At 34.3% G+C, this 13,915-nt stretch overlaps 2 protein-coding genes across 3 annotated transcripts; both read left to right on the top strand.

Moving 5' to 3' along the window:
- Nucleotides 1-2,640: 2,640 nt before the first annotated feature.
- On the top strand, nucleotides 2,641-4,580 carry LOC18613701 (DELLA protein RGL1-like). The gene has a single exon (XM_018122461.2). The coding sequence runs from the start codon at nucleotides 2,641-2,643 to the stop codon at nucleotides 4,456-4,458; it is 1,818 nt and encodes a 605-aa protein (XP_017977950.2). The 3' UTR covers nucleotides 4,459-4,580.
- A 1,076-nt stretch (nucleotides 4,581-5,656) lies between these two features.
- Nucleotides 5,657-13,450, top strand: SWN (SET domain-containing protein). Of its 2 annotated transcripts, XM_007051048.3 has the most exons (17): nucleotides 5,657-5,816; nucleotides 6,253-6,354; nucleotides 6,646-6,920; nucleotides 7,388-7,549; nucleotides 8,051-8,135; nucleotides 8,277-8,423; nucleotides 8,547-8,594; nucleotides 8,675-8,746; nucleotides 9,369-10,057; nucleotides 10,426-10,576; nucleotides 11,133-11,353; nucleotides 11,574-11,705; nucleotides 12,094-12,181; nucleotides 12,290-12,337; nucleotides 12,450-12,578; nucleotides 12,809-12,886; nucleotides 12,956-13,450. In XM_007051048.3, exons 1-17 carry the CDS (start codon nucleotides 5,778-5,780, stop codon nucleotides 13,145-13,147), a joined length of 2,658 nt encoding a protein of 885 aa, XP_007051110.3. In that variant the 5' UTR covers nucleotides 5,657-5,777; the 3' UTR covers nucleotides 13,148-13,450. The 2 variants fall into 2 exon arrangements, with proteins under 2 accessions (XP_007051110.3, XP_017979678.2); XM_018124189.2 differs by lacking the exons at nucleotides 5,657-5,816; nucleotides 6,253-6,354 and having other exon boundaries at nucleotides 6,779-6,920; nucleotides 7,383-7,549.
- Nucleotides 13,451-13,915: the final 465 nt, after the last annotated feature.

Here is a 13,915-nt window from a genome sequence, read left to right as displayed (position 1 = left end):
AATTGATAATAATATTATATTTCATTTATAATTTAATCATTAACATTATGAAATATTAATATTTTATTTATAATTTAAATATTATTATGATTTTTTATTTTTAAATATTAATAATTTATAATTTATTTAAAATATTGAAAATTGATAATTAAAATATTAATATTTTATTATATTTTAATAATTAATTTTAAAAAATATTAATATTTTATTTATAAGTTAAATGTTATTATGATTATTAATTTTTAAATATTTATAATTTATAATTTATTTAAATATTAATAATTGATCATTTAAATATTAATATTTTATTTATAATTTAATCATTAATATTTAAAAATATTAATATTTTATTTATAAGTTAAATGTTATTATGATTATTAATTTTTAAATATTAATAATTTATAATTTATTTAAAATATTGAAAATTGATAATTAAAATATTAATATTTTATTATATTTTAATAATTAATTTTAAAAAATATTAATATTTTATTTATAAGTTAAATGTTATTATGATTATTAATTTTTAAATATTTATAATTTATAATTTATTTAAATATTAATAATTGATCATTTAAATATTAATATTTTATTTATAATTTAATCATTAATATTTAAAAATATTAATATTTTATTTATAAGTTAAATGTTATTATGATTATTAATTTTTAAATATTAATAATTTATAATTTATTTAAAAAACTAATAATTGATTATTTAAATATTAATATTTTATTTATAATTTAATCATTAATATTTGAGGATTATAAATTTTTAAATTTATGAAGACTAATTTATTCATAATAATTTTTAAAGCTATTTTATTAGACATATAATTGCTAGTACCTTCGAGAGAGGTGAGTGTAGTTAGAAAAACTTTTTTAATCATTTTGAAAAATAGTTAAAACAAAAGAATTGCTAGGCATCGCTAAATTACCAACCATACAAGGAGAGTAACCAGTAGCTGAGAATACAGGGGAATAGCCTATTCCCCATACCAAATGTGCCCGAAAGGTTTAAAAAGTGAGAAATTCGTAGTTGTACCTCAATGGGGGCGTGAGAGTAACAAGTCTATGACTCTGTCTGAAATCTACACACTGGGTGATCAAAAAATCTAACAGTCAACTTTTCATGTTACAAACGGACACACCGAGACGGCAGTGTTAAATAGAGAACTTTTAAGTGTTTCAGGTCTCCGACTTCGTGGTTCTTCCGCAAATATGGAAACTAGTGAAACTACTCATCACTCTTGGCCCAAAAAAGCCAAAACCATGAGAAACCGCCCAATACGACTGCGTAAAACTATCTAGCTTTCAGCTACTTGCTAGTGAGCAGTTTCCTAATGACTCCTAAGCAGCCATATAATCGGATAACATTAAATCCATGAATTTGCTCAAACCACCAAACGGGCATCTTCATAAAGAATCTATGTTAGTGTTTCAAATGTGAGATTCATAATAATTTCACACAATTAATTGTTAAAAATTAAAATTACATGGAGAGTATTGAATGGAAGTTCATATTATGAAGATTATATCAAGCTATGTTTGGAAATGAATTTGGAAAGTGAATTTGAATTTGGTTGCAAAAGAAAGGAAGGATGAAATGCACATATCATATAAAAATTGGTTAAAATTTAATATACCTTTGTATTTGAAAAGGGATAGAAATATGAATTAAAAATTCACAACTTCATATAAGTATTTCAAATTCACCACCAAATAGAGATGCCAACAGTTTCATGAATTCAAAATTAATCATAGAAATCATATTTATATGTACAATTCACACTAAATATAATATCTAATTAAATCCATTTTTTTTCAGATTCAAGTTTCAAAATGCAACCTTAATTAAAAAACCAAAATCTTGCAAATCACAAGTATATAATTGATTTATTTTTGTTTCTAAGATGTAATTGATTTATTGAGTACTGACAATGTGTAACAACATATCATAGATTATGAAATGCAAGCTGGTGAATATATGTTGCAAAACTCCTCAAGTTATGCGAACTTATATGTATGAAAGGGAAAATTATATTCAAATTGTAAATTCCAACTAACATTAGCACTTGTCTTTTAAACGTGTCCTTGCTCTCTCGCGTACTTATCAAAGATATATAGCTATATCCTTGTCATTTAGTTTGATTCATTTTATTTAAATGAGCAATGTATAATCTAATAATCTTCCTTTGGTTCCACATATATATATATATATATATATATATATATATATATATATATTTTTTTTTTTTTTTATTTTTTTTTTTTTTTCATTCAACATTCATCTTGGATCCTTGCCCTCGTTTTCCCTGTGGAAATAATCACCAAATATTTTATCTTATCGTCCTTCTTTCCAAATGTATTTACTAGAATTTTACATGCAATACTAGTAGTAGTCAGAAGTATTTAATTCCACCATTACTTGGCATTTGCTGGCGGCAGGACATGTTGCCCACATCGAAATGTCACCGTCACAATCGTAATCGAAGCCGATTTTCTTTTTCTTTACAATTTGCATCCGTCATCCATTACTATGATCGTTGTAATATGCCAAGAATAAAGAAATCCAAAAATCTTTAGAGAGTGGAGTCCATATTCATTTAGATTACCAGGTGCTCTCCTGAAAGAAATTTTGATGACTAGTTTCCATAATTCTAAGATGGCATGCGGCTTATTCTCTTTCAGTACTCCATTCGACTTCAGTGGAATCCAAGGAAGTTACAATCTTCAGGATTATGAGAAAGAGGCTGCTGTGATAAAAGGCAAAGAGGACCATTTGTTCGGAGTCCAGGAAATTGGAGAGGATCGAGACTATGATCCTCTTTGTCCTGAATATGGCCTTTATGATCAAGAGAATGTAGCAAAGAAACCTGTAGATCAGGGAGAACAACAGCAACAGCTGGGACAAGCAACCAAGTTAGATTATTTGGATGAATTCGATTTCAGCTCTGCTTTCTCAACAACTCTGGCATTCCAAGAGTTTCCAAGGCAAGAAAATATCCAAGAACTAGTCAAACCCATCAAGGAGATACCGTCGTCATTATACTTGTCATCTCTGGAACTCCTTAGTAGTTATGGAAACAGTTTAAAAAAATTGAAAATGGGCAAATCCAGCGGCACTGGCAATGAAACTAATGCACGTGGTCACAAGAAACTTTCAACAGAGGAGATCATGAGGGTAGCTGGAGCAAGATATGTTCAATTTTCTGACCAGAGGTACGATGATTTTTCCATGGTTATGCATCCATTTGGTCACGCTCTCTCCGGTTTGTCGGCTGACGAGACAAAAGATGTGGAGCTTGTGCATTTACTCCTGGCAGCGGCAGAGAAAGTAGGATATGAACAATTTGAACGTGCTAGCAGATTGCTTTCTCGTTGTGAATGGATTGCGTCTGAGAGAGCCAATCCTGTCCAGAGAGTCGTCTACAATTTTGCTGAAGCTATTCGAGAGAGGATTGATAAAGGAACAGGAAGGATCATATCAAATGAATTGGAAGCAAAAGTGAAGAATGAAATTGATCACGGGTTGGGTACTAACGTTACCTCAGTCTCAGTTCACCAGTACATTCCATTTGTCCAAGTAATGCAATTCACAGGTATACAAGCCATTATAGAAAACGTTGCATCTGCAAGTAAGATCCATGTAATCGATCTTCAAATCAGGAGTGGAGTTCAATGGACGGGCTTGATGCAAGCTCTGGCGGAGCGTGAACAGCGCCGGGTTGAGCTCCTCAAGATAACTGCGGTAGAACTAGTAGGGAATCAGAAGATAGAGGAGTCTGGAAAGAGGCTGGAAAGTGTTGCTGCATCATTAAACTTACCGTTTTCATTTCGTGTAACTTATGTTGACGACATGAAAGATATCAAGGAAGAATTATTCAAAATCGGGAGCGATGAATCTTTGGCCGTTTACTGTCCATTGGTGCTGAGAACATTGGTCTGGAGGCCTAGTTGCCTGGAAAATTTAATGCGAGTGATAAAAAATCTAAACCCTGTTATAATGGTGGTCATTGAAGTCGAAGCGAACCACAATTCTCCCTCGTTCGGAAGTCGCTTCATTGAAGCACTGTTCTTTTACAGTGCCTTTTTTGAATGCATTGACACTTGCCTGGCGCACGATGTTCAGTTAAGAACGAAGACTGAATCTGTGTTTTACAACGGAATCCGAAGCATTGTAGCAATGGAGGGCGACGAGAGGATTGCCAGAAGTGTGAAGATGGAGGTGTGGTCGGCATTCTTTGCAAGGTTTAGAATGGTGGAATTGGGGTTCAGTGACTCGTCCTTATACCAAGCTAATTTGGTAATCAAACGGTTTCCTTGTGCTAGTTCTTGCACACTGGGTAGGATTGGGAAGAGTTTGGTTGTTGGATGGAAGGGAACTCCAGTTCATTCCGTTTCAGCCTGGAAGTTTTCCAGGGATAGAGGGAGGGCATTTGCAAAATATAGGTTCTGAATCTGAAATTATTAGTACTAGTTTTTAAGTTGTAGTCGCTTCCTTGAGTTGAAGGTTAACAAGTCATAAAAATCCAGGTTTTTATAGACAGCTCTAGCTAGAACACCATTTTCCTTTTCTTCTTTTGGGGAGGTTAAAAGTTGTTATAGGCACATACCATCCACAAACATCCGAGTGTAATCTATGTAACAAAGAGTGAGGATACCAAATCCGTATATCCTTCGTTCTCTCATAGGAATTTAAAATCCATTTTATATGCCGTTCAAGAGAAGTTCATTCTTGTGTAAACAAGAGACGGTAGGATAACAATGTTGATATATATTTATATATAAAATTTCCAACTTGCTACTCTAGTTGTATGTCAAGCTGTAATTTCCTTAGTAATTGCTCTTTTGTTGTTTATTGATGTCATAGAACTAGGTACAATCGTCAAGGTGTAATTAATGGGCAATGAGGTTTAATTTCTTCCACAAAGGCTCTAAACTTTGAAGCCTATAAGCGTTTAGTGTTTAGATTTTTTGGTACATTTACAACTTCTTTAGAAAAACCAATAAGGTAAAAGTCAAGAAATTCGTCCTTTAAGTCATGAAGAATATTTTCGTAAAAATTATGATGCCGTTACGGTACAATAAAAGTTCAAAACCCTTACATCAATAATAAAAATAATTACTTTTCTTATGAAAAGTACTTCGACTTATACATTGATGGATCCCATTTTTAAAGTTAATGTTGTAAAATAAATAATAGTAGAATTTATTTTTTAAACAAGTTGTTATACTTCTCCAATGATCAAGTTACTGTTACACAATCAAGAAAAACTGTTCAGAAAAATAAGATCGAAAATACTCATCAAAATTATAGCATTTTGTTTAATTTAAACTTAACATTTTCAATAAGATGTATGAGAATAATTAATTTTAAAATTTAATATATATATCAGCATAGCATTTTCCAGTAGAAAAAATCAAAAACTTGAGAGGCAAACAACAACTTGGGCCTTGCTTTAAAGCCCATTAACTACTGGAGAAGCCTTAACTTAAAAGTTCACAATCATTGCGACCTAAAACGGACCATAAAAGGCCGTTCAAATTCCTCGAGCCCATGTTTTAAGGTATGTAAAAAAGAAAAGGAAAAAAGTGGCTAGAGAGTCGGGCCAGAGCCCCGTGTGGAAAATGAAAGGGGGACAGAGAGGTCGATTCCCACAATGGTGGCCACGTCACTGACAGTTCACACGTGTCGATTCTCGGCTGGGCTTCTTTTTCTTCAGATTCTTCACTCTGCCTCCAAGGAGTCGCAGAGCAGCACCAATTTAGCCGGCCATGGTCTCCAAGGCGACCGACTCTCCCTCCAAATCCAGAGTTAGAAATTCTTTCCCCACCTTTCGATCTTTAGTTCCTTTTTGCTATCGTTCTTTTCATTTTTCATTCATTCAATAGTTAATTCTTTATCATCAGAAATTTGATACTGGTCGGATGATTTACTGCCTCATTTGACACGGAAGAATAATTAATTTCGAGTCATTTTACTATTTTTCCTAATTTTCTTATTTTGGTCGTTAGATTATAATCGATAACATAGACTTGAATGTTCATAGAATATGATTCGTGAAAAAGTCAGTTGGTTTTTGTGGGAGCAGAGCCTTTTTCCTAATTCCATCACTATTCACTAAACTTATGCTCCGTTTGGCTGCTATCAATTATGCATCAACAAAATAGAGAAAAGAAAGAATGTTTCGGAATTGAGGTTGATCAATGATCACCAACAATTTATTGTAGAATTTTTTTTGTGTGGCAGAAATCAAATGGAGAAAACTCTGGTGGCGGCATAGGAAACTTGACATATAAGTTAAATCAGCTCAAAAAGCAAATTCAAGCAGAGAGAAATGCTTCAATAAAGGTAGATTAGTTATGCTTTGGTTATATTAGTCAGTTAATATTTTACCTATTATACTCATTATCGTTGTTTTAAATTAATGCCACTTTATTTATTTGCCTTGAATTTCACTAGCATGATCATTTTTTTCTTAAAAAAAAAGGAAAATGAAATCTAAATTTTGTTTTCTTCAATTAATGGCATGCGAATTAGATAAATAACTAGGACTCTGTTGTGTTCTACTTGTCTAAATTGAAGTTATTTGTGCTCAATTTACTAGGCAAGATGCGAATAAATCATATTTATTGTGCGTAGGAAAAAGTTGAGAAGAACAGAAAGAAGCTGGAGAGTCATATTTCGGAGATTTTGTCAGCTACATCATGTAGGAATGTAATATGTGTGGAGGAGAATGGATTTGGTAAAGTGCTTTCTTCAAGAATCGAAATTCCTCTTTGTAAGTATTCTGGATTTGCTCAAGGCTCAGGAGATAGAGACTATGCTACTGGACATGAAGTTCAATCTTCAACAAATGCAAAGCTTCCGTATATTGAGAAGTTGCCACCTTATACAACCTGGATATTTTTGGACAAGTATGTTGGATTACTCTAGTTGTTGGCTTAAGTACGAGTATTCTGTTCTGTTTATTTCTATTAACAATACTTTGGTTTTAAATTGGTTGGTTATATATTTGGTCAAAGCATGAAATAAAATTCTCTTTGTAAGGGACAATTTTTGCAGAAATTTCATTTAAAGACTTAATAACATACTGGAGACAACTTGATCTGAAACCCTTAAGTCATTTAGTCATGAGCTAACTATGCTTCCTATGTCATCTCTCACTGAGGATTATGTTTGGGGAGATTTCATGGAAGGGCTTCATAGCATGTTGAACACTCCTTTATCTGAAAAGCTAGCAGCTATTTAAGCCTCTCAAGTTTTTTTTGACTGTTTTTTAATTCAAAGTTGCACATAAATCTACCACCTTTTTCTCCCCAGCTTGTTTTGCATGAGTTTTGTTTTTGCTCGTCTTATCTTAAATATGCACCATTCAGCACAGAAATCAGAGAATGGCTGAAGATCAATCTGTTGTGGGGAGGAGACGTATATACTATGACCAACATGGCAGTGAAGCCTTGATCTGTAGTGACAGTGAGGAAGATGTTGCAGAGCCTGAGGAAGAAAAACATGAATTTTCTGAGGGTGAAGATCGTATTTTATGGTAAGTAAAATAAGATGCAACCTCCATAAAAAAGGAGGATTATTATTCATTTGTTAAGAAAAACATAGTATATATACTTTCCTCTGGAGGAAAGAAAGTTGGCAGTACGCAGTTGCAATTCTTCTGCCTTCTTATCAGTATATAAGTCACAAGTGAACACCAGCTAGAGAATGCCAGTGGTAGAGATTGATTGTAATGCTGCAATGTATAAGTGATGTCAGACTTGTCTCTGTTTTAGTGGGTCAGAAGATGGCGTGACACTGATGAAACATCAAGACAGCAATAGTGTGCTTGGTTAAAAGGCTGCTGTGTTTCTGTTCAAACTGTGTTTGAGTCTTTCTTTGACTTGCATTTATTCCGTATGGAGCTCAAATTCTATGTTTAAGTAACAGCTCCAAGGATTTACAGAAGAGACAAACTATCACCATAGAGGATGTTTATTTTGATTTATCTCCAACTTTATGAAAAAAACCATTCAATCATTTTGTATTAATTTGACAGGACTGTCTCTCAGGAATTTGGACTAGGTGAGGAAATACTGCAGGCTGTCAGCCAGTTTATTGGAGTTGGCATTTCTGACATCAAGGTATCCTGCTTTATTAGCATGTCAACATGGTTGTCTTATTTTGGATGATATTTGGTTTCTTTATTCCTTCCTTCAAATGTTTTTATCTACATACCTTTTTAGTTAATATTTGTTAGAAACTTTGTTATTTGAAATTTGCAGGAACGGCATGGCATACTCACCGAGAAATACAGTGACCAAAATGCCAAAGATTCTGAGGACTCTGGATCTGAGAAGGGTATATCTTTGGAGAAGAGCCTCAGTGCCGCTTTAGATTCTTTTGATAATCTATTTTGCCGCCGTTGCTTGGTACTTTGTCTTTAATCACTCATTATTAATGATATTTGTTAAAGAGAAGCATTGTCATGATCACATGTAGTTCTTTGAATTTCTTTAACTCCTGCTCTCATCTACTTTGTATCTATCTTACAGTTATTTGACTGTCGTCTTCATGGCTGTTCTCAAACTTTAATAAATCCTGTAAGCTACGTGCTTCTTATCTTTCAATTTAATGTGAGTTTGTTTCATTAGTTTATCTGATTAGAACTAGTGCTTTACAGACTGAAAAACAGCCATATTGGTCTGAATATGAAGATGACAGGAAACCTTGCAGCGATCAGTGTTACCTCCGGGTCTGGTTCTCATTATTTTTTTCTCTAGTTACTTAATAATGTTATTGGTCTCTCCTTTGTATCACTATTTTGATTGAAAAACTTTTTGCTCAATAGGTATTTCATGTGTTTCAAGAAAAATCTCTCTAGGATTTAGCTGTCTGGTATGATCTTATAGTTGGTACTGCTAAAAATATTGCGACTGTAGGTTAACGAAAGTGGTGATGATTCTTTTATGGACTCAATTTCTGCCAGGTTATCCAATTATTTGCATTCTTTTTTGTTCTCTGGTGCTGTCCCTTTACTCAAAATCTGGGTTTGTCTGTTTGTCTACATATTTCACTAATATGCCTGCTGTATATGATCCCTGTATAGTCCAGCTTTTTGTGCTCTAATTTGTTTTTACTCATTAAAGAAGAAGAAGATTGTTTTAGTGCTTATGTGCATGCGTGTTTGCTGGGACACATTTGATTTGGATGTGAATTTGCACTCATTTGTATCCCTGGAGTGACTGTTAGTTTATTTTTTTAGTATTTAGTTATCATTTTGATTAAATGCCATATTTAATTTTTTATTTGGATTTGAGACAATTCTTTTGTGGGAAAAGAGAGAAGTCTTGTGTTTCAACACCAATTCTTTGCAGTTAAGAGCTGTTAAAGATGTTCCAGAAGGTTTAGGTGGCAATGCATTGCATGGAGCGAAGACTACAACTTTAGAAGAGAAAGACCAGGCTGCATCCTCTGATGCCAAAGAGCCAATAACTGATGTTGGTGCAGATCTCATGCAAGATGAAAGAGGCATCTCTGAAGAAGTGAAGTCTGTTGCTTTAGAATGTATTTGTGACTCAGAAGGTGCTGCTGAAGCTCAAAATTTGGAGATATCTTCCATACCAATAGATAACCATGAAATTTCTGGAAAGCGAAAGGCCTCCCAAGAAGGAAATGCACCATTAGATGACTCTATATACTGTTCTGATTCTGTAAGTAAGAAACAAAAGACTGTATTGGCTGTGTATGTGGCTACAAAGTCATCTGAAGCTATACCAAGTCCAGATGACACTTCCAGTTCTAAAAGTAGTAACCATCATGTTGTTGCACTTAATGAAAAGGAAGCTCAAACTACAGCCAAAAACACCCAAAATGAATCTGGTGAATACGCATTAGAAACGTTTGCCTGTCCTGCTACTGTATCCAGTGATGAAACTGTGGATAACTTACGAGATGGAGCCAAAGATGTTACAGAGGTGCCCGAATTGAAGTGGTCATCTTCTGAGTGGAAACCTATTGAGAGAGAACTGTATCTGAAGGGAGTAGAGATATTTGGGAGAAACAGGTAGAAAGGGATTACAACTATTTTCAGTCTTTTCTTGGCATAAAATGCAAATGGATGCTGATAGTATTAAATCTAAATCTTCGTGTTTATATCTTTGGCATTGGTTTCTGCAGTCCTAACTTTCAAATGGACTAATCTGCAAAAGGTTCCTTGGAAGAACTAAAATTTGCTGAGCAAATGAAATCATAATGAAAGTTGTGTAACACGCTTGTGTTTTTGTACTCCACACCTTCTTTTACTTTCTGATCATGATGGACTTGTTACGTTTAGACAGTTTCAATTCTAGACATTGTCTTCCCCCTTCTTGATGACAATGATCATATGCCTATTATCATGTGTCTATTAATGCATGATCTCATTCTTTGCAGTTGCCTTATAGCCAGGAACTTGCTTTCTGGTTTGAAGACTTGCATAGAGGTATCAAGTTACATGTGTGATAGTGGAGCTTCAACACTTAATAGAACCATCATGACAAGTTCATTTTTGGAAGAAAATGGGAAATCCGAATCAGATTATATGGTATATACCAGAGCCCTATCTATTTCCTAGTATATACCTTTTGATAACGTGGTAAAGAAAGGTTTCCAACCTGCATGATTATTTTGAGGCCATATCAGTCTTTGCAAGCTACAATTGTGAGCATTTCTTTTAACACTTCATTCTCTGTTTTAATGCTTACTAATAAAAATCATTACTAAATTATCCCCTGAAACTTTTAATTATGGAGGGTTGAGAATCCATATGTACAGAGTGGGAGTTAGAATATGCAATTGCAGTGATTTTCTCATTAAGGTTTGGCCATTTAGTTAAAACAATTTCATAAGAAGAAATCCATCCTCAAAGTTGTTGAACCTAGTCAAGCTTATACAGATAGAACCATGCTGACGTGATTACTGCAGTTTGATTTTCAACTTAATTTTGGAACTTCATTATCAATTGATTTCTATTACCTCATTATAGTGGGCATTGTATTTTTCAGGGTCCACAGTTGGCTTTGCATTGTAGACCTTTCTTTCTCCGCTTTACACTGCATTATAAATATTTTTCCCCTACTATTATTCTTTCTGCACTTTAGGAGCAAGAAATGTCAACAAGACCACGATTGCTTCGTAGAAGGGGTAGAACACGGAAGCTTAAGTATTCTTGGAAATCTGCTGGCCATCCATCAATTTGGAAAAGAATCGCAGATGGAAAAAATCAGTCTTGCAAGCAATATACTCCATGTGGATGCCAATCAATGTGTGGAAAGCAGTGCCCTTGTCTGCACAATGGAACTTGCTGTGAAAAGTATTGTGGGTAAGTTAAATTAATTTAACTTGCAAATATAAAACGTATATATGGTGCAGGACAGCCCTTTTATACAATTTTAGAAGTGATGTAAGCTTAAATTTTCTGTAATCCTACATCTCTGTGAATCTGAAATATATGTTATCTGACCAATTGCTTTTGGAATGGATAAGCTGAGTTGTTTAATATTTTTTTTATTTGAACTAAAAATATCTGGAGCTGCATCCAGATGCTCAAAGAGTTGCAAAAACCGGTTTAGGGGATGCCACTGTGCAAAGAGCCAATGCAGAAGCCGGCAGTGCCCATGTTTTGCTGCTGGACGTGAATGTGACCCAGATGTTTGCCGGAATTGTTGGGTTAGGTAAAGTTTTGTATTCTCTGCAATTTTATAGTATATCATGTCAGCATGGAGTTGTATAGAAATTTCTTATGTTTATTAAATGTCCTCATTTAAAGGAGTTTTTACTGGTTAAAAATCAGACTGAAAGTTTCTTATAGATGTTATAACCCCTTTCCAAGTCCATAGGAGAAATGCCCAGGTTTAGAGCATTGGAATAGCTTTTCGACATTAGGTTTAGTTGTCAAGGTTGGTTTGCTGAAAAAGATCTTTTTTGGTTCTTTTCTGATCCCATTAATCTTTTCTGGTTTTCTTTTTATGTATTGTCTAGGTTTGACATCACACTGATCGGACAAATACTTTTAGTTCATTTATCTCCAGCATTTGTGTTAAATACTTGTACCTTTTGCAGTTGCGGTGGGGGTTCGTTGGGTGAGCCACCAAAACGAGGAGATGGTCAGTGTGGAAACATGAGGCTGCTTCTAAGGCAACAGCAGAGAGTGAGCAAATTAGAATGTTTTAGTTGTAGAATTATAGTTTGGAGATGGTTTTAAAGCATTATTTTTCTTTTTGCTCTACTTCTAATCTTTCATATTTCTATTCTTCAGATCCTCTTGGCAAAATCTGATGTTGCTGGGTGGGGAGCCTTTCTCAAAGTAGGATATTATTTTCTTTGCCTAATGGAAAATCTTAGGATAGTTAAATTATCTGGTGTTTTCTTTAGTTGCTTTCTAACTCTTTGTCTGTGAACTCAATGATGTGGTTCAGAATTCTGTCAACAAAAATGATTATCTTGGAGAATATACTGGTGAATTGATCTCCCACCGAGAAGCAGACAAACGTGGGAAAATTTATGATCGTGCAAATTCATCATTCCTTTTTGACTTGAATGATCAGGCAAGTGACATTCAAAACCCCACGTTTGGCCTGAAATTTCCTTATGTTAACAGAAACATCTCTTTTTAGTATCCAAGAATGCTGCAATGTTTCTAATAATGGAAGTACCAAGTTCACCATAATTTCAGTGCTTCTATGTCTGGTTCAGATTATATATATATGTTACCACTATCTTCACGATTTAGAGTGGCATATAAAATCTGATAGAAGCTGCGATTTTATATTCGCAGTATGTCCTTGATGCTTATCGCAAAGGAGACAAATTGAAATTCGCAAACCACTCTTCTAACCCAAATTGCTATGCCAAGGTATACAACTGTCTGCAATTCTTTTGAGGATATTTTTTATTGGTTTAACTAATACCTTAGCTTGCACAGGTAATGTTGGTAGCTGGGGATCATCGAGTAGGCATTTTTGCCAAGGAGCGCATTGAAGCTAGTGAGGAGCTCTTCTATGATTATCGTTATGGCCCAGATCAAGCACCTGCATGGGCTAGGAAGCCTGAGGGTTCCAAGAGAGATGACACGTCAGTCTCTCAAGGTAGAGCAAAGAAACACCAGTCTCATTGATGCACTTTTGACTGGTTTAGCATGTGCATCTGGTCTATATTATCTTCAGTTACTTTCCCATCTTCGTTTCTTCATAAGCAAGCATATATGAAATTGTCATTTTGTGTGTATAGTTGCATAAGTGTTGTCCTACAGATGTTAGGGTCAAGGAATTAGATAGAAATAAGGTTTAAGCATTTATTATGCCAACAAAGCTAGGTATCTAACAATAAAAGTATAGGAATTGGTGGGAGAAAGCGTGTAATCTTAAAGAAATAATAATGGGACGTTTCTCTTTCTTAATAGCTATTTACATTTTCCGTATGCATTTAGTATTTCATTTTTTATGCTTTCTGGCCTGACGTTGACAGTTGAAACCTGAAACCTGTTTGAATAATGACATGATGGACAAAGCTGCAGTGCTATGATTGTATTTGTATCAACGCATTCACAGTAGTGATAGTAATTGTGAAATCGCAACGTGAAATGGAAGGAATGCTTCACAACGTTCCTTCTCCGTCATGGCTGTTCATTCCCAAAAAATTGCGACGACTCATTAATTTTCCTGGCTCACGTATCTAATGAGTCTCGTCCTCAAGCTCAAATGTTAATGAGCATTTATTGCTACTCCTTAAGGACTTTTTGATGAAAACAAGGAAAGAAGGTATTTAGTGTTAAAAGTTTTTATAACCTCTAATTGTCGACAAGTCTCAATTACAGTAGGATCAAAAGCCATCAGGCTGGCATGCCTGCCTCTCTGGGGAAAAAGGCATATCATCAGGATATTAT

The sequence above is a fragment of the Theobroma cacao genome, chromosome 1 (genome assembly GCF_053813885.1).
Source record: "Theobroma cacao isolate CCN51 chromosome 1, ASM5381388v1, whole genome shotgun sequence".
NCBI classification, from domain to species: Eukaryota; Viridiplantae; Streptophyta; class Magnoliopsida; order Malvales; family Malvaceae; genus Theobroma; species Theobroma cacao.
This window is presented reverse-complemented; position numbering and strand designations above follow the sequence as displayed.